General features: G+C 50.1%; 1 protein-coding gene across 7 annotated transcripts in view; it reads right to left on the reverse strand.

The window, feature by feature from the left end:
* Positions 1–21,201, reverse strand: part of LOC149366156 (uncharacterized) — a 213,233-nt gene that overhangs the window by 112,040 nt on the left and 79,992 nt on the right. For 6 of the 7 annotated variants that reach the window (XM_089549165.1, XM_089549148.1, XM_089549141.1 and 3 more), the window contains exons 1-2: positions 3,419–4,747; positions 1,563–1,751 (exon numbers count right to left, since the gene is read on the reverse strand). In XM_089549165.1, coding sequence (XP_089405291.1) covers positions 1,563–1,751; positions 3,419–4,684 — 1,455 coding nt within the window. In that variant the 5' untranslated portion in view covers positions 4,685–4,747. Of the gene's footprint in view, positions 1–1,562; positions 1,752–3,418; positions 4,781–21,201 lie in introns of those variants that run through there. The other variant, XM_089549116.1, reaches the window with a different exon arrangement.

Here is a 21,201-nt window from a genome sequence, read left to right on the forward strand (position 1 = left end):
TAACACTCGTACCCTTCTCATAGCTCACGCCCTACCCCTTTGCAGCTGTACCCTTTAATACTCTTGCTCTTACACTGTACTCTTTTATTCTAGCCTAATTGCTACCCTTGAGCGTACACGTGATTACTTTTCTACACTAGTCCTTACTACCCCTCCTACAAAATATTCGTACAACCTACTCCTCTTTCATACTCCGTACTCTTACGCCATAGTCCTTTCCCACTATAGTCGTTACAACTAACACTCGTACACCCTACTCCTCTTTCACACTAGTCCTTATACTATCCCTACTCTTACACCCTAGTCCTTTTCCACTGTAGATGTTAGAACTAACACTCGTACACACTACTCCTCTTTCACACTAGTCCTTATACTACCCCTACTCTTACACCTAGTCCTTTGTCACTGTAGTGTTTACCACTAACAGTCGTACGTCCTGCTCCTCTTTCACACTAGTCCTTACCATTCATGCTAATACACTCTACTCCGTTGCCACTATAATCCCTAGTATACCCCTACTCTTATGCACTACTCAAAGCCAACAAGCTATTTCATGCGGCGCCTGGTTGACACGTACGAGTCTTTCAAAATGTGCCGGTGCAGCCAATTAAGGACCCGAACTGTGCATGCAACGTAGGCCTAACACTACACAGCTGGCATGCGGTAACGGTTCTTATCATGTCTGCTATTTCATTACACTGTTTACACCTCAGGTCTTGGATGGCCGGATGCCATCTGCTTAGTGCGAGTCGGTTCGGAAAAACTCCCGCCTGTAACTTTCTCCATATAACCTCTTCAACTCTCTCGCGCCCATGACCTCGCCAGATGTGACAGTGCAGCCTGCGAAAGTTAAGATGCTGAGCAATCACGGATATTATCATATACGAATAATTTTGGGAGCTGGACTCTTAATTTGGCTCACACAATGACTATTGGTCCTACCACTACAGTGCCAGCAGACTGTGAGACTGCGAGGTATACGGTATAGTTTGGAATAACTGTCAATCAACAAGCATATCGAGTGATCAAATAGCCTCGGAGTTAGATTTACCTGCCGCTTTGTTCACCACAGCGCTCCCTATTTTACTCTTCCTCTCTCAATATGCGCTAGTTACTTCGCAAACAGACAAAAAGCAACGTGGATTACGTGAATTGGGGAGCAAACACGGGTTGACGATACCCTGACGAAAACAAAGGGAAATGGCCTTTGCTGGAATTTCAAACGGTAAGAACAGATAACCGATGGTCTATTGGAGTAAGAGCGGATTTCCAGGGCTTTCCGGAAATAGTAGTTGGCGTCTAAACAGAGAGTCAGTAAGACAGGGTGAGGGGGCAGGTAGAGATCATAAAATCTGCTTGGATTGGGAGTCGGCAGCTTATACAGGAGAAGGATAACAGATCACAAGGAACGGCCGGTGTGCTACATCGGTGAGACGTGACTTATGATGATGATGTGAATAGCAAGCAAAAAAAGGCATAGAAAGATGGAGATGGCGAGACTTAGCTGCGAAGACACAAAAGGGGGGGGGGGGGGGGGGAGAGAGGGCTGGGAGACCACTCACATCGATCTTGCTAGTCACACCGTTGACGGCGTCGTAGGGACCCACCCCGGTGACCACTTCGGTGTGCGCATCCATGCTGGTGGTGGAGGTGACGGTGGACTCCTTGAGGGTGATGCCGTCCTTGCTGCTCGTGCGGGAGCTGGCCACCACTCGCTTGCTCTTGGTGACCGAGGACTTTGTAACGCCCGCCTGCGGCATGATGCACGGCGACATGCGGAGTGGTCAGATGCAGAGCCGTACCCGGCACAGAAGTGCGGCTGAAGACGAAGGACTCGACAAGGCAAGGTCGATTTGATATATAAGAGGGTGAGGATTACAAAGATTGTATATCGGTGGTGTTCACTGTGATTATTTCCGCCCGTCGGCGTATCTCTGAAGCGGCCCCGCACTCTTCACCAATCGCTAGGATCTGCCCGTGGTGACACAGAGAATGATAACGACGGTATAGAATTGAAGGAAAAAGATTAGGATTAGGATTAAAGATTAAAGGAAGATATTATAACGCCCCAGTTATTTCGCTCTGATTTCATTTCATTTTTACCGCTCGCAGGGTCGACTGGGAGATTCTGGCGACGTTGACGTTGCATGAGCCAATACAGAAGAGAAAAAGACTGAATGCAAATAAGCGCTGGCCTGTATGGATAGGGTACTGCACTGGGCTTAAAAAGAGACCGCTACCGCTAAGAACAGAGATTTTATAAGCCATAAAAGGCAAAAAAGGAACTAAATATAGGTGTCGCCATCACCGGCCGATTGCGCAACTAAAATGCTTGCATCGAAGCCAATTTCTGGGGGCAGATCACAGACGCTACGCTACACCGCCATTCATCTCAAAATGGTGATCACAGAGTCATTTTCGGTATAACTTCACGATTTTGAATCACATGGCGGGAAAAATTTTCCATCCAATTTTTTCGCCGATAAATCCGTCTCTTGCTGCCGATGAAAAGGCGACACAGCCAGAAGGAGCCAGATCAATAATTGAATGGAGTTATCTTCACGGTGTCATTAACGAAGCCTTAAAAAGATGCACGACACAAGCGGGAGCATGCAGTACGAGGCACTAGTCTCACTAGCGTACTGTATATGGGCCGTTATTTTTTCTGTTTAAAAACGAAGTCGAGGTACACCCGTTCTCGAAAACACACAGCCAGGAGGAGTTGGCATTTGCTGTGTGGCTCATTTCGCATCGTCAGCGTTCAAAATCTCTCGAAGGTGAGGTGAACTACCGTCCTCACGAATCCCAGCCTTAGGACTTTGAGGAGTTTTAGAGGACCGCACTATTCGCTTTAGTAGCAAATTCATTGGGCCGTATATACAATGGACAAACGCTGCACCTCACCGTAGTAAATGCCACCTAGCACTCTGACGACACCATCGAGCACAGTTTTTGTGCGCCTGCCGTTTTTCTCGTTAACAACGTCCGGCCATGTCAATAAAACTCCATCTTGAGAAAAGCGGTCATTTTGTTTGTTTGTTTTTTCAGTAAAAAAAGTACGACTCGCCGGTCCCGATTTAGACATTCCTACTTTTTTTTTACAATTTAATTGTAGTTTCAATAACCTGCTATTAAAACATTTATACAGCAAGGGTGCGCAAAAATTTATTTGATAGTTAAAATCAGTTTTTTTTTCGTCTCCGGCGGGAACTAGGCCGCATCATTTCACGTGCTTCGGAAACAGTACTCACTGGACAGTACTTATGTGAGACAACAGAAGTCACTGCGTCAAGGGTCAAAAGCGCTTGGGCCACACAGTGTTAACAGCGATGCACATGCAAGAGCATAGTCACGCATCGTCGGAATAAGCAAGCTGCGTCAAACACCACAGACGCCGGACCAAAACAACAGGACTTACAGGCGTGTACTCAAACTCATCTTCACTGCTCTCAAGCTCTGGCGAGTCAGCCATCTCGGCGGTGTCAGTGGGTGAGAAAGCCAACACGGGGGTCGTGCAAAGGTTGTTAGGGCTACACACGGGGTCAATCGTCTCTTCTCGGCGCTCGAAAGGCGACAACGCGTCATCGCTGTGACTCTTGGGACTCATCAATGCGGCATCCTGAGTGTGCAACGGACTCGCGCAAGCCACTGTCTCCACGCTTGTCGTTCTCGACGACGTGTCCATGTCAGAGCTCATCGCCGAAGACGTCTCTCGGGAGACCTCGGGCACGGGACTCGTGAAGCTTTCTTCCACGTTGCAAGCCGAATCTTCCTCATCCTCTGGAGTGCTGACGACGTATTCCGCGCACTGACCATCCTGCGGTACGTCGGCTTCCTCTCCGACAAAGCTGGCGACCTCCTGGACGGCGCTACCGCCGCCCTCGTCATTCTCCTCTTCCTCGGGAATAGCTGCCGGTCGGCTTTCACCTTCTTCGGGTGTGGTGACCTGGTAAGAGACGCACTCCGGTATCGACTGCGCTCCCGTTGCTGCTACACCGTTGACTCGCGCACCAGGACTGCCCAGGACTTCACCCAGTGGTGAAGTTGAGAGGTCGACGATCTCTACTGGACTCCCGCTGCTGCATCTCGTGTCGACCGGGGGCGTGAGTGAGTCCTCGTCGACACCGTCTTCCGGAAGATTGGCCACCACGGGAGAGCCGACCGCGTCCTCCTGCGGTTCAGGAGGACTGCCTGCTGCTCCGTTCAGCGGGCTGGAGCTGTCCTGGTTGAGACTGGAAGAAGAGTCGGAGGCGTCAACGGAGAGGTCGACTTCCCGCGAGTCCTCCTCTGACTTGGGGTCGGTGAGATCAAGCTCGTCCTCGTCTTCCTCGAGTATGTAAGCCTGGTGCCCGCCCGGAGAGGTCGTCACCGTCACCCCAACCAGAAGGTCCGGTCTCTGGTCCCTGCTGTCGTCGCGGCTGACCTCTAACGTCGGGACTCCTCGTTCCTCTTCCGCCATGTCGACGTGCGACGCCGCAGCATCAGACGATGACGTCGACTGTATGTTAGCTTGGAGCTCCTGCAGGGAGTCTAGGTCCAGGAGGTAGGACTTTGGGTTGTATTTGTAGTTAGTATCGTTAGCGATTTCGGGGGGTTCGTTAGCAAAGGGAGGGTCCTCGGGGGACGAGTCGACAAGGTCGACGGGAGCTTTGGTCTCTGTCGGGGAGGATAGCTGGAAACTCATGGGATCAAAGTCAAGCGTCAGCGGCTCATCCAGCAAGATGCCATTCACTGGAGACTGCGGGTTACTCACAGAATCGGCCACGTCTGACATGGTCACCTGGAAAGACAAGAGAAAAGCAAACAGGGACACCATTAGAACCGTGTCCATATCGTGACGACTACAACGCTAAATAACGACACATAAGCACAACAGCAGAACGGTTCCAACTGCTAAAAACAGTAACGGTGACAGCGATCAAATGACCAGGCGAGTGTTATTTCGCATTTAGCAAAACATGCATACTGTCTGATGACTGCAACACAACGTATATCAACAAAATTGAAAATAGATTAGCGCTGCCATAGGCTAAATTGCAATAACACTGCGCGTACGTCTCTAATGACCACTGCGCATCGAAGAAGTCCACACCACTACACATTTTCCATCGGCACAGCCTTTCGATTGCTGCTTTTGTTTACTATAAACATCTTCTAGGTCATGTTTTGATATTTCCAGGTTTTAGCAAAACAAGGAAAGGACATTAGTACAGATACACTTCAACGCTACAGAGGTAAAGATTTGTCATTAACGACACCCACAACGGCCCAACAAAATGGAACACGGTACCATAAGTAACGAAAGACGAAAAGACGGCAGCGAAAGCCATCCGGCGTTGTCGAGTTCGCGTCCTAGCCTTGAGACGAATCAGGACGCCAATTAACCGCGACCCTCAGGATATATGCGTCTCGCACTGCGACAGAAAGGCATCCACCGTTGCCCTACTCTTCACGAACACACGAACACACGCAGAGTGAGACGAAGTACAGTAACAGCGTACGAAGGCTCCCGAGACAAAAGACTCAATTCTCTTCCGTGCCCGGAGCAAGAGAGAAAGGGATCCCCGGTATACGAAAGGGGCACGTTGCCCGCCGCTTGACAAGAGATGGGCGAAAGACCGCCAAAGAGGAAATCTCTGCCAAGACGGGCCTCGGAACGAGGAGAAGGGAAGTGCTTGAAAACGACGACCGGGAAAGGAGGAATCGCAGGCGAAAGAAGATGGAGGTGATTCCGCGCCCTCGAGGATACCTCCTCGCCATCGCCCGCATCCTCCCTACACCCGCCATGAGCGGGGATAAAATTAGAGCGGCCCGCCTCAAGACGACGGACGCTCTGTGTACGCGCCAAGCGCCTCTTAGCGGCGATGCCTAAGAAGCCCGCCAATTTCCTTAGGACCCCCTTTCTTTCTCGCAGCACGTTTTTTCACCCTTGTTGGCTTCATATCCGTCTTCTCCCCTGACTTATTGGACGAGGACCCGGTCGCCGATACGCGCGAACGTAGAGTGGACGTCAGGAAAGACGTGCGCTTTGGCGCGCTCTTCTACGTCGCTTGTTCACCGAGCTGCCGTTGCTACCTCACCGCAAGCGTCAAGCGAGCGTAATAACAGTATTTCTGGATGTGTGACGCTGCCGAATGGATGAGCGCACGCGTGAGAGAAGGAAGAGAGAGGACTGTTTCTACGTTGTCTCTGCGCCGGAGCTAATTGTGGGTTTCACTACGACACGCCGCGCCCGCCAGTGCGGTTTCCTCACGCGTTCGTTTTGTGCCCGGAGTGTAAACGATGACGAAGGGTAAAACGGAAGCGCAACTGTTAGGTTGCCCCACCTCGAGGTCAGCACGGAAGCTGTCACTAGGATGAAACAGTTATTCACTTCGTGAACAACTGTAGCTTCTGGATGGCGCTGGAGAATTTGTCACCCGTTTGCTTCTCGTCTCGCAATTATGAGCGTTGCAGGCGCAGGTCTCCAGCGGAAAATTTTTGGAACCCCGCAGCCATGGCCCCCAGCCTTCTTTGGGACGTCGCCGTGCTTACATTCGAAGAAGAAACGTCCTATAGTAGGATACAACTGAAAATAAAATAAAGAACAGCAGTTGCCAACACAGGACAGGGCCACGGTCCGCGGCGTCGTGTATTACTCCGCTGGTCAATGAAAACAGTAAACGAAAACAGCTTTTTAATGTTTCTCTATATTATACAAGCCAGGTAACAAAATTCGAGAGCTTATAGTTTTTTTCCTAGTGACTAGCTTCTTGTTTGGTAACAAGAAGAGTTTTAACAACGGACTACTTTTTTGTCGCGGAGGAATTCTGTGCGGCGGTCCTGAAAGTGGGTGGAACTTGACTGCAGACTTAAGTTGTATTCAACTATAGAAACAAGCTTTAACTCCGCGGGAATGAAAGACGCTGGCCGCGGCGTATTGAAAAGAGAAGAAAGAGACAGAGGGAAGAGATGACATCAGACTTTTCTTCCCTCTGGGCAAAGGCATGAAAGCGATAGGTGCTATTGCATCCACGTTCACTCCTGATAAAAATTTACAGGGACAGCTAATTCCATAATGTGTTGGCAATGGAATATCATTAGCAACTGTTCATGTCTTCGCCAGAAGTGACATCACTTCCGGTCTGGTAACGTCATTTGTCTCCAGCCAACGGGAGTGCTTCCGTCCGTAGACGTCACTTCTCTTCAACCAATAGGGATGCTCAGCTGTTCATTCCTTCACCAGGAATGACATCACTTCCGGTCTGGTGACGTCATTTCTCTCCAGCCAATGGCAGACCTGCCGTTAATCGATGTCACTTCTCTTCAGCCAATGAGAATGCTCTGGTCTGGTGACCTCACGCCCCTCTAGCCAATGGGCGAATTCTGTGACCGACGACGCATTTTGGTCCCATGTGGCTTCTAATGCTATCGCATTATTATAGCCTCTCTCACGCTCACCCTGACCATGTGATCACAGGCGGCATTTTCTCAAGCGCACCGCAATTAGATTATCGCGACACCTGTCGGCCCTGCTCCGAAACGACATGCATCGGCAAGCAGAGGCGGTAGTGTTTTACCGGGACCTCAGATTATGTCGTGACGCCATCTATAGGAAGCGCTGCGAAGCACCACCCGACGAAGCACAAGTTGCGTGCTCTTCTCAGCAGAGTCGGCTCTTTGGTGAATTTTCCTTCATGGCCAAGGTCCGCCTGGTTTTAATAATTTTATAGGCCAGTAAGTCACGGTTAACATTTCTGGCAACCACGTCGGTACGCAGTTTATGATGAAATAACAGCGCAAGGAACGGGACGAAAACACGAAGGAAGAAGACACAGACACGGGCGCTGTGTCTGTGTCTCCAGCCAATGGCAGACCGGGCGCTGTGTCTGCCAGCTTCGTGTTTTCGTCCCGTTCCTTGCGCTGTTATTTCATCATGGATTACCAACTAGCCCGGCATCTTGCACTTCTGAACGCAGTTTATGTTGACCCACCACACAGAAATCGCTGTCAAAGAAGATATTGCGAAACAATAAGGCCCCGAGGAGCATGAGACGTAACACTGTCTCCAAAATGGGGGGAAAAAATAAACAAAACGGAAAGCTCACACAGCAACCTATTCCAGGTGGAAATAATTTGTATTTCGGATAAGGCGCGAGGACAGTATATACGAGAACACTTATTCTCTCTCAATTTTATCCCAGCTACACTGCACATCTCTTGAGGCGCGGCCGACGAATTCGTCCTCACCGACGCCCAACATGCACGCTCTATAGTCGGATACAAATCTAGAACGAAGATGATTTTCACCAACAAAGGACCCTCTTCCAGACAATGGTGTCGGCCGATTCCCATGAATATGCTAGCGTGACAATGCAGGGAGCGGCGTTACGATGCAAGGAGGGGACTAACTCCGACCATGGAGGGAGGGGACTATCACCTTTCATCTGCCACTCCCTGCATTGTCCAACAATATTGTCACGCTTGCGGGCTCATGAGAATCGGCGGACGCCACTGACAGGGAACAGCCGCTCCGTTGTTGAGTTGAATCCGATTATGTAGTGCGCCTCTCTTGACAGCTGCGGCCTTTCGGGCAACATGTCACCCCCCCCCCCCCACACACACACAGCCGCCGCGGTGGCTCAGTGGTTATGGTGCTCAGCTGCTGACCCGAAAGACGCGGGTTCGACACCGGCCGCGGCGGTGTACTGTGCAATGTCAGTGCACGTTAAAGAACCCGAGGTGGTCCTAATTTCCGGAGCCCTCCACTACGGCGTCTCTCATAGCCTGAGTCGCTTTGGGACGTTAAACCCCATAAACCAAACCAAAGCAAACCACACACACACACGCACGCACACACACACACACACACACACACACACACACACACACACACACACAAACACACACGCACACACAAACACACACACGCACACACAAACACAAACACACACGCACACACAAACACACACACGCACACACAAACACACACACAAACACACACGCACACACAAACACACACACACACAGATCTTAAATTTCCATGCCCCTGCTCCAGAATGAGGACGTGTAGTTAGTAAAGTTGTCTTGTTCTTCTAAGCCCTCTTTACCCGCTTAACAGCAATGTGCTGCTGTTCGCATGGAATCCTGTCAGCCCCGGTTTGTCACAAATCCAATAGCGATTTTGTAGATTTTTTTTTTTGCAGTTAAATGAAGTTTAAACCTTGCCGCGCGTGTTTTTCGCTTTCTGCCTTCAATTTGCATACCGTCAAAAGGCCTGTGGAACCCCACTCTGCGCTTCCAGCTTAATCCACTTAGTTCACTCCGAAGTACGCGGCAGTACAACTAAAAAAAAAAAGAGCAGTGATGGTAGTGTTCCTTTTATCGCTTTTCTCCACGCTGCGCAAGTTTATGTGGCAGGAATAAACAGCAAAAAGAAAAAGAAAGCAGTTACAGGGCCGTATAATATACGCTGATCGCTACAGCACCAGGCGCGCCTCTGCAGGCGTACTGTAAGTGGACTGTATATCCTGCAGCTTTGTGCATATATTACATGAGCCCACGTTAAGAGAGTTTCCCGTAATTCCAGTTTACGGCCGCGACCGGACGACGCCTATGCGCGTCTCTCGCCATTAAATCCGTGCATCGAAGCTGAAAGTGCGAGTGTGACCAGTTCAGCATGGAGACAGGTTCCAACCCTTCACAGCACCCCCGCCGTGTTCGGCTCCAAGCGAACTGCGCGCCCTTTGTTTTTAGCTGTAAATAACATTTCACCGAAGACTTACAAGATGGGGAATTAAGTGGAGTAAAGACGTTCATATCCGAGCAAATATGGGCAAGCGGTTCTATTGTAGGATACAACTTAAAAAAAATGGATGAGGCTCAGCTCGGCTGAGCCGGTTTATACGGAGCGAAAGGCAGCCGAACCAGTGGCCGATGTCTACACGGAGACGTTGGCAGCATCCGCCGTAAATTTCCGCTTGAGATACTCTGCCATACTGCCGCCTCAACTGTGGTTGCGGCGCACGCGAGCTCTCCTTTTCAATCCTCCGACATGTCATCAGGCATGCGACACAGCTGGCGAAGCGAGCGGAGGCGAGAGCAACGACGAGGCAAGCGGTGTGACGTCATACCAAACGGCGGCGGCGGCTCCGCGGCGAGGCGCGCGGTATGACGTCATGCCAGATGGCGCGGCGAGCGCGCGGCATCCGCTAGCTGCGGCGGTTGCTAGGCAACGGCTCAGGGTCGGTCTCTGTGCCTCCTCGGAGCATCGCCACAGCGAAATCGCAAGTTCGTGGCCACTGTAGCTTTCGCTACAAAAAATAGCAGTTGCTCACACTGGGCCATGGTCCGCAGCGTGCTGTATTACTCCGCTGGCTAGACGCAATAGTAAAGGAAATCAGCTTTTTAATTACTTTTTTGTCGCGGAGGAAATCTGTGCGGCGGTCGTGAATGTGGGCGGAGCTTCACAAGTTCTATCCGACTATAGTTCGCACAGCTGCCAACCACGTGTCGTGCGACACCGAAAACTCAAAATCATGGCGGGGATTTCCAATGTTCGGCGCATCTCACTAATTTTCTGTGAACTTCGGAAATAGAGTGAGCGCAGGAAGAATTTTTAGGTGAAATTTTGCAGTGAGGTAAAAGAGTCGGCTATGATAATCACCGCGTTCGCGCACAATCTGTCGAGAATCTCTAATTTTCCTAGAACTACTAGTTGAAAATGTCACCGCTGTTTTTCGCGGTGTTCGCTACTGCCGTCCAAGAGATGGCGCTAGTTTCTAAGTCCAGGAAAGCTGGGCACTAAAAGAGCAGCAATAACGAGCTATAGGTCCACGAGTTAAGCTGCCATAGAACTGCGGTTTCGGTCTCTAGATAGGCCAGTGTAATGCTGAAAGGGTTCTGGAAATGGACCAGCGTCAGTGTATTCAATGTGTTCCTTATTTTTTTCACGGCGACGGCTATTCAAGTGACTTTCTCCACGATAACCGGCATCGGTGGCGAACGTCGGCATTGAAAACTCTCGTGTTGGCCCCCTGTTGGTGAGATCATTCCTGTCCGTATGCTATCCATGCTAGCCTAAACCATGCGTTTTTGAGAACGTACCCAGGGCGGTCACGTGACCAAGGAAGCCCGATCTCGGGCAGTGTAGGTTGGTAATTAGGATATACAACAGCCGTGCTGGAGAAATGGCACTCTGGATAATTAATGCGCTGTATGCGATAGTGTGATGTAGGCGGACTTAGTATGGGCGCAGTTGTCAGACAAGTGAGGGGGAAGCGATGCAGCTATTGCTTACTCCTCCTCAATCCTACAGAACTAAATAAATACGGGAGTTATTCTTTGTGTTTCGCTTTGCCTGTTGCCAGTTTCGAACGCGTACGCAGCGAAGCGTTTTAATAACAGGTGTGCGAAATATCACCACCAGCGTAACAAATTACCACTATAGCGAAGCCCCGCTATAGCGTAGCATTACCATATACCGAACCATCGCGTACACAGTGGGTAATTACGTCTTGTGATGTTCGCATTCCGCACGGCTAATAGAACACGGCGATTGCAGATAGGCACAGGGGAGAACGAGATAAAGAAAGAGAGAGAGAATTACCAGCACTTAACCCCCTCTCCGTGCATTCCATTGTAGCGAGGGTCTAACTGCATAGAACACAGCCAGCCAATATGAAGCTGTCCGAGCGGCCGGCCTGCAGCAAAAGCGCGCGCGCTTACGTTTTTCGCGCGCATATTTTGGCGCGCAATCTTTCCCGCGGCTGCCATCAGCGTTGCACGGAAATTGGTGGCGCCACAACCAGAGCGCGGCAAACGCCGTCCGGAACGTGCGCGAACTGACGACCGACATTTCCCGCGCCGGACACGCTGGGGCTAGGCGAGCGATAAAAAAAAATAATAAAAAAAATCTGTCCGAAACTCTTTCCGCGGCCAGGAAAGTCACTGACGCGAAACGGTTGCACGCGAAATTTCGTGGGTCTACATCTCCACTCCCCCCCCCCCCTCTCCCTATATATGCCCGGGCGTCCACCCTGCCCATATATGCCGGATTAGTCGAGCACAAAGACGAAGCACGACTGACAGTTCGTGCAGGTGTGTATACGACGAGGGGCTACATCTCACGCATCGTTACACTCCCTGGAATGGGCGTCTTTTGAAGGATTTATTATTACCGGGCGTGGTACGGTCGGAGTGGAGTGTGTGTAATGCGCTTTCGTCCTATACGAGGTGGCCGCGGGCTTAAATTGCTCCATATACCACGGTATACGCGAACGACGACGGAATATAAAAGCGGATACTTCAGGAAGTAAGCGAGAAACGGTCGCTCCAGAATGTAATACTACGCACGAACGCCCTCGGAAACGCCCGGAACATTCTTGCACGTTGCGCGAAGGCTTAGCGGGGAAACAAGGGCGGGCAGCCAAGGATGAAATACTTGGCAAGTGGAGAGGAAGGCACGCGATTTGTGGATGGGTGTGTGTGGAGGCGAAACGGCGTGCTCCTGCCAACTTGTATTCAAAATGAGCCGGATATCTCTTTGGGAGCAACATCGAAGAAAGGTGGAAAGAATAAAGTGGCGTATTGTGTTGCGAAATACCGTGACTTGTAATAGTTAAACGCATTCGTTCGGCTACAGAAAAGGCGGTTATGCATACCTTACCGCATTCTTTGTAGTTGAAACGAAAAAAAAATAACCGAAGTCGTCTTTAACCAAAGGAACCAAGCCGGAACTAGCTCATAAGCGCGGGACAATCGCTCTATACAAAATTAAATTCCCAGAACGGTCAGAAGATGGGCACTGGAAAGCTGAATTTTCTGACAACTAAAAAGCAAACTATTTTGTCAAGAACCCACAACATGGCAGAGGGTTGTCTTTCCTCTTGTACCGTTGTACTAGAATTCCGCTATTAAAATAAATTCGGAGATTATTTTTTATTTCAGCCTTGTTTTTTCAGCCCAATCTGTTGAGATCTTGATTATTTTTTCTTCTATTCTTCGGAAGACTTAATTGCTAATCTTCCTTCAGGTATCGGTTTTACAGCTCTCCGGTGAAGGAATCTTCAATGGCGCATTGTCAACTTGCAGCGAAACACTAGTTTACCTCCATAAACAAGAAAACTAGCGCATCGAATTTGGAGAAGACACACAAGAGATTATACTCGTTAACGAGTTGACAGTAACCGTCGCCACCCCGATATAAAGACGCAGCTACTAATTAACTATCTCTTGTCACGCGAACAAAACTAGAATATAGCGCGCAACAAATCAGCGCTATACTCCGGTACATCAGGGAGGAATACCACGTTCTTCCTCGCGCACACTCAAAGGCTGTTGAGGATGTCATTTAGGTTCCTCACAGTTGCGCGCAAGTTTCGATGAAACAGTCAATTGGCAGGGGTTAGCGACTGCGTGAGGTGATCCTTGCTTAGAGTTTCTCTTTTGTCTTGCTCTGTTCCTACTCCGTCCTTCGACGGGACGCACGCAAACTACGGCACAGCTTGGCGACAGATCCTAGAGTATAGCTTCATGCAAACGATGCCTCGGTTTTCCCACATCGCCGCGAATAAGAGAAACTGTTCCAAGGCTCATCCGTGAAGAATCCGTAGGGCGGCCTTTATACGATATCACGGCGGCCTTGTCGTTGCTTCAGGGAAAGCGCTGGATATATACATTAGAAGCGAGCGGTCGGGGCAGTCGTTGCTCGGAATACGAAATCAGATGAAGGCCGCGCGAGCGATGAGAAAGAGGAAAAATAATGACGGTCTAGTCGACCGGTGGCATCTCCGTAAGCTCAAGTTCTAACAGCCGAAGAACCATGGCTTCTTAAAGCGAAAGCCTTTAATGGCTCATACTGTCGTCCGTTAGCAGAGGGTTTCACAAGTGTTTAATCGGGAACTAAAAAAGATCGAAGAAAACCAATAGTTACTTCAGATAGAGGAGGAAAACATGAACTGAGAAGCCAAGTTTGATGACTGTAGGTTATTTGGTTAAATAATTAGAGGCAAAAATGTCGAGATTGCGTCGAAATAACGCGGACGTCGATATAGCCACGACAACGGTGTTACAACAAATCTACCAGAAGTCTTCACGGTATAGTGAAAATTATCAGAGAATGGTCGCATAAACGTCGGATTTGTGTCATATTAGATGGAGAAATGTGTAATTAAGCGTAAGTAACACTTAAGATCCCCGAAAGATGTACAATTTGGGTATCGCTACAGCCACGGGAATGGTGTGACGTCACATCCACCGGAAGTCGTCACGGCATAGTGTCCTCGGCTTTCGTCTCTCAACACCTTAGTTGCCAAAGTGTCCACGCAATTTTTTTTCCCCGGATTTGAAGCGAAACATCGCTTAATATAAGAAAAAAGGTGATAAAAACTAATTATGAGAATGCACTGACCTATAGAGAAAAAGGCGTTTTGACGCCTATAGAGGTGGAATATGCGAACGCGAACGGAAAAACACAGGCGCGTGGCACCGCAGTTACCTGCCTTCTCAAGTGTGACTCAATTGACTGGCACATTTTCGCTACTGCACGGGCCCGGGCACTCACATGCATCTCGTGCGGTATTTGTGACAGTACATAAAGCAAAAAATAAAAAAATAAAAATACCAGGTACAGCGCAGTTTCTTAAAAGTATAGCCAGAAAGAGATCCCGGACAGGATTTTCGAAACCTTACATACTATAAGGCGAGTTTGCATAAAGCAAGATGCGCCGTGCGACTGAGAAGTACAACTCGTCCGGGATAAGAAAGCCTTCGAAATCGACACTCCACCGAAGAGAACATGCATTCCGACGTTATCGCTACAGGTTCAGTTCACGGTGAAGCGCCAATCGCATGCATCTTTGGAAGTGTCTGTCGAAAAAACAGCCGATTTTTATCGAATTGAAGCAACCAAGTAGGCCACGCAGCTGCGAATGAGCGTTCTACATACACAGGAGTGCCGCCAGCCGGCCCGACTAAAGTCCCTAGAACAGCTTTGCTTATCTAGGGGCTTTAGGAATGACGTTTCTTATCTCCCGGTGTTGTTTGAGCCTCGCGTATAACCCTTCCTGGCGCCTTCGCTATCGCTCGTGTTAAGTCCGCGCTTCAACGCGTGCCGCCTTCGTGAACATCGCAGGCGAAGCGAGCCATCTGTCCAGACGACGCAAGGTCGCCGGATCGAATCCCGACTGCGGTGGCCGTATTTCCACAGAGGCAAAACGCGAAAGACCTAGCAAGACATAAAGTAATTTGATAGAAAGATCTAAAGCCCCTAAATAAACTAAAAGTAGCGACATCTCCACCCTCCTCCTCCTATGCCGGCGCTCCTTCTCTCGGCTTCTCCCGGGTGCCGACGGTGGCGGCACCTAGGCCGGGAGCAGCTAGCAGACGCTCCCAACCGTCGCCTTTTGGGCGCCCGGCAGACCGCGCGCCCAAATGAACTTTGTGTTGCGTTTTGTGACTTGGCTTCGGTCAAAATGACATCATGAAATGAGCGATTGAAAAATCAGTTACTATAATAACTGCCCAGACCAACGTTGGATTGCTTTATAGAAACTTCTTGTTCTTCGATCGCTTTGACTGCGGACCACACGTTGGAAGTGGCGCGCGCGAGAGGGTTCGCGGCACTAAAGTGACTACCATCGCTCGACGAGTGGCTTTCTCGTCGCTCGCGCTTTGGCGCGCAGCGGACCGCGCGCCCGCATGATTTTTGTTGCCTTTTCTGCCTCCGATTCGGCCGCATTGAGATTGTGGCGTGGGAGATACAAGGCATGAAAAAAAAAAAATATCGAGCGTGACCTTCAACCTGGTCTTCAACCTGGTCATGATCGGCCTAGCAGAAAAGCTACAAGAACTGAAAGACGTCCGGCACACAATATACGCCGACGATATAACCCTTTGGGTGCACAAAGGCAGCGACGGTCACATGGAAACGGCACTGCAACTAGCAATCGAGACAATAGAGGAATACCTAGAGGGTACGGGTTTACGATGTTCGCCGAAAAAGTCAGAACTCCTACTCTACCGCCCCACGCAGAGGGGCAGACCACCCGGGAGTGGTCGGAATGCGGCAACGACAAAGCGCGAGTACGAAGAGATCAGACTACGTACGAGAAACGGAGCAACCATCCCGATAGTACACACAATTAGGGTCCTCGGCATGATAATCGAGGCCAACGGCGTCAACGGCGAAACGATCACTAAATTAAAGCACAAGACAGCTAACGCCATGCGAATCCTCAAGAGGGTCACTAGCAGAAGAAACGGAATGAGGGAGGAGAGTCTCACACGACTCATACACTCTTTCGTCATTAGCCATATTGCGTACGTTGCGGCATTCCACAACTGGTACAAGGGAGAAGAAGCCAAGATCAATGTCCTCATTCGCAGGGTGTACAAGATAGCACTGGGTCTACCCGAGTCTACCAGCACGCATCGCTTGCTCCAGCTCGGACTTCACAACACGCTTAGCGAAATCGCCGAGGCGCAGCGCACTTCACAACTGGAAAGATTAACGGGAACGACAGCAGGCCGCCAGATCATGGAAAGTCTCGGCATCCGTTACCACGTACAACAAGGCCAGAAAGTCGCCATTCCAAACGCGATCAGACAAACGCTAAGAGTCGACCCGATTCCACGAAACGTCCACCCGGAACACAACCGGGGAAGAAGAGTGGCCAGGGCCAGAGCTCTCCTGCACAGCCATGGAGACGATACGGGGACAAGGTTTGTTGACGCCGCGGAATACGCAGAACGCTCGCGATTCGCGGTTGCGGTCGTCGATTCGTGCGGCAAAACGCGCATAACGTCAAGTGTAGCGTGCGAACGCGCAGAAGAGGCGGAGGAAGCGGCGGTGGCACTCGCCCTCACGGATCCGACGTGCACCGTGGTTCTCTGCGACTCGCGTCAGACGGTTAGAAACTTCGCCAAAGGATGGATCTCACAGACAGCGGCCCAAGTCCTGAGGAACCGGCAAGTCCAGCAGGAGGTAGAATTCCAAACCAGAATTCAATGGTTCCCGGCGCACATGGGAGAAGTATCGAGGACGTATCGCAACCGCAACGAGACGGCACACGCCAAGGCGCGCGAGCTCGCGAACCGCGCCGGCGACCGTCGTCCGTGGAATAGCACCAAAGACTGCTTGACCAGCTACAACGAAATTACCAAGGCCCTCTGCCTGGCCCGCCGAACCTTCCCTCCGCCCAGCGACAAGCTGGACAGGGCGCACGCGGTGACCCTCAGACAACTGCAGACGCTCACGTACCCCAACCCGGAACTATACCACAGGCTTTACCCCGGTACATACCCGACAAATATATGCAAGGTCTGCAACGCCAATGTAGCCACTTTAACTCACATGCTCTGGGACTGTACCAAAAACCTTCACGGTGCTAATTCCGGAACCCTCCCGCCGCGGTTGGCCGCTGCCTTGCGCAGCCCCAGCCTCGGGGACCAACTCTGGGCCGTCCAGCAGGCCCGCGAGGCGACGGCGAGGCAGCGCCTCGACGTCCCCACGTGGGAGACCTAAGGCCCCGTCGGCGAAAGCTCTGCAGGACTATGAATAAAGTTGTTACCAACCAAACCTTTCATAACTCCGCATTCAAAGCCATGAGGAGCTTTTCCAATGTCGAACTTTGGAAATGGTATGGATCATTGCGTGCGCCCCTGCGTTAGTGATTCATCTGACACTCCCTATCCACGTTACATAGCTCCACACAGCGTGATTTTCGCATGAATTCGCGGCAGCGACGACGGCCTCAACCCAAAATGTCTGAAACTATGTTTTACAGAGGTCCTTGCTTGCATTCTCAAGTATTATCCACGCAGATATCGAGTCTTCAAGCGACAGGTGCGTTAATGTGCCTAGGCGCAGTAACGCCCGATTTCGGTTTAGAACCCTGCTTGAAAAATACGTTCAGCAATGCACGCAAAATGAAAGCTAGACCTTAATCGCAAGCAGCATGAGCAGCAGGAGCTTCAACAACAAGTACCACACCTTTGGTGTCGAGTTCGTGAGCGAAGGAGTGCAACTGTAACAAAACAAATACATCTAGCGATGCGTTCAACATGAAAGCTAGACCTGCACCGCGAGCAACATGAGCAGAGTAGGCTTAAACAGCGAGTACCGCCCCTTTAGTATCGAGTCCGTGAGCCCAGGAGTCCAGCTGCAGCAACACAAATACGGCAAGCAATGCGCTCAGCATCAAGCCTGGACCTGCATAGCGAGCAACGTAAACGGCGGGGCTCAAACAACATGCGAACGAGCCCGACTGAAACCAAGCCGACACGCCGCGCAATGCGAGCAACATTAAACCTGCACTTCAGCACGGCTTTCGTACCCGCGTAGTAACGTCTCAGAACTGCGATTTGAGCGAAAGAATGACTGAGGAGGAGGAGGTTAGGCGGGAGAGAGGAAGAGTAGCTGTATAGTTTAGGGTTCCGCATGGTTTCGTACAGAGCACCCAGAGTTATTTTGCGCGCACTGACGTCGCACAAGCGCGCGGTCATCTTTCCCATTTAACCACGATCGAGGCAGGCGAATTCAGAGCGCCGAACGAGGAAGACACAGGAAAATTCCACATCTGCATATATTGCTCCAGGCAACAGCTTAAGGGATGAAGATTACGCTCGAAACCTGGATTCCATACGAACTGGAGAAGGCGATTTCTCAGCAATACAAACCGGTGTTCACGTATGCGTTGGTGTATGTGAAAGGAGGGAGGGGGAAGGGCAAGTTAAGTGAACACTTTCTATGCATATGTAGCGAAACGCTGCAGCAGTTTTTCAAGCAGCTAGAAGGACGATCCTGCGAAGGCCGCCGGCCACTAATGGAAATATCAGCGACTGCGAACTCAAGCAGGGCTATTTACATTCCTTTTTCGTTTTTTTTCTCTCTCTCTCTTTTTCAGAAAAAACGCGGACAGCCCGAAGTACTTCGAGAGCTCTCGGAGGTCAGGAATGATTGGTTGAAACGAAAGCTTTCCCGGGCACTCCGGTTTTCGTTTCTATGGGATGAAATTACGAAAAACCTTCGTTCCTCGTACTTAAAGGAGAGATTTTAAGTGCCGCAGGCAATAAGCTGGAAATTATGGTGCTCGTAGAAAAAAAAACAGTAGTGCATTGCAAATCTTGCTCATCAGAACTTTCGCTTTATTCGAACTGATGTCTTGGTGCCGTCAGCACCTGCCGTATTAAAAAGGCTCATTTAATACTCCGTATAATCCAAACACAAAATCAAGCCGCCGCGGTGGCTCAGTGGTTATGGTGCTCGGCTGCTGAGTGCTGACCCGAAAGACGCGGGTTCGATCCCGGCCGCGGTGGTCGAATTTCGATGGCGGCGAAATTCTAGAGGCCCGTGTCCTGTGCGATGTCAGTGCACGTTGAAGAACCCCAGGTGGTCGAAATTTCCGCGGCGTCACTCATAGCCTGAGTCGCTTTGGAAAGTTAAACACCATAAACAAAACAAAACCAAACCGAAAAACAATTTGGTTGAAAAGTATTTAAAGATAATAAATTATTTGTGTTTGGACCTGTTCGACCCGTCTTCGCGCTGTCACCAACATGACATGTATGTGGTCACATATAGGCCTCAGCGTTGAAGCCCTACTGGCATTCACTTATGAAACCAGCCTGTAACTTTTCCTTTTATTTACGCCACAGGACGAATTATAGGCAATGAACAAAAAATTTTTAAGGCGGAAGCCTTTAATGCCTCATCGTTGTAAGCAGGAGCTGTCGACAGAAATGTCACGCTTTTCAGTTGGTCGAAACGGTCGTGACGTCACAGTGCGCGAATTTCAAACGGGGCCAATTGTACCGTGGCTACTAACCATGCAACCAATTAAAGGGATCGTATAGTGATGCTCCAAGTAAGTTTGACTGGGTTTAGTTAATTGCTTACTCAACCAATTAGTCTAATTAACCTTTCTAGTCAGACCAGATAAATAAATAAAACAGATTAAGAAATTGGCTGAGCTTGGGAATCGAACCCCGGTCTCCGGAGTGCGAGTCAAGCACGCTACCACTCCGCCATGCCAGCTCTTTTTTTTTTTGTCTTTATTGCCTGTTTTGACAGATTACAACAGATCATAAACAGATGTTCTGCGCTGCACACTCAAACAACAAGAACGGACATGCCAGCTCGACGGTTTGGAATGAACAAAGGTGCGTCTAGTGAATACGGTGTCTTCGTTCACTCCCATCTTCCTCCCTTCCCGTTACGGCGAGGTTTAGGTGTCCACCGAGATACGAGAGACAGATACATATCCTTTCCTCAAAAACCAATTTACCAACAAGGCGTATTTGTCCGCGTTTCGGATTGAACCAAATTGTCGTGTCGTCACCGCGCGCGAATTGTGACGGGTGTCCACCGAAATATGTGAGACACTTACTGCGCAACTTCCTTTCCTCAAATACAATTTTCGACTAGTGTCTACTGAGATATGTGAGACAGTTAATGCGCAATTTCCTTTCCTCAAATACAATTTTCATGTTCTTCATTACGGCCCCTCTTTCTTCTTTCACTCACACTTCCTCCCTTCCTGTACGGTGCGGCTCAGGTGTGCACGGAGATGACAGAGAATTACAGCCCCATTTCCTTTCCTCAAAAAGCGTTGCGTTCAAAGGGCAACGCATCGCGCCGAACGGGTGGTGACGTTCCGTGGATCTGTTCTGGCTTCGGCGAGCGCGGCTTCGGCCTGTTTTTTGAGCAGCGTCCGCTCCTGCGGACGCAGTTGTTGCTGCGACGCGCGTCTTTTCTTGCCTTTTTCTCCTTCCTCTGATCTCTTACCTCTCCTCTATCTGCACGCTGGCAGCGGTGGTGGCTTGGCTAGAGCCAGTAGCAGGCCCGTGCAATTTCCTTTTCATCCTTCTCTCAGTCACAACAACAACAACAACTCCCTGGCAGCGCTACAACACGCTGTCGCGTTCCACTCCTAAAGGCGAAGCTTAAGCGTCATTAATTGGCAGTTCATTAATGCACCAACAAAATGTGCTGAGAACAATCGCGTAGCAGAATGCAGCTCTCAGGCTTTCGCCTTTCACCACTTTAGCCGCTAAAGTTTCTCGTAATTTTTGGCATCGATAGTAGGGAATACTGTTCCTGTCAAAAACATTCTTACAGCAAAACTAAATGCGAAGCCGGCCTACTTGTTTTTGCACTAAGGAATGCGAGCGGCAGTGAAAACGTTGACCTGAGGAATGTGCGAGGGAGGGGAACGGCTCTGC

Source organism: Amblyomma mixtum, chromosome 1 (assembly GCF_055824585.1).
Source record: "Amblyomma mixtum isolate Tamu chromosome 1, ASM5582458v1, whole genome shotgun sequence".
NCBI lineage: Eukaryota > Metazoa > Arthropoda > Arachnida > Ixodida > Ixodidae > Amblyomma > Amblyomma mixtum.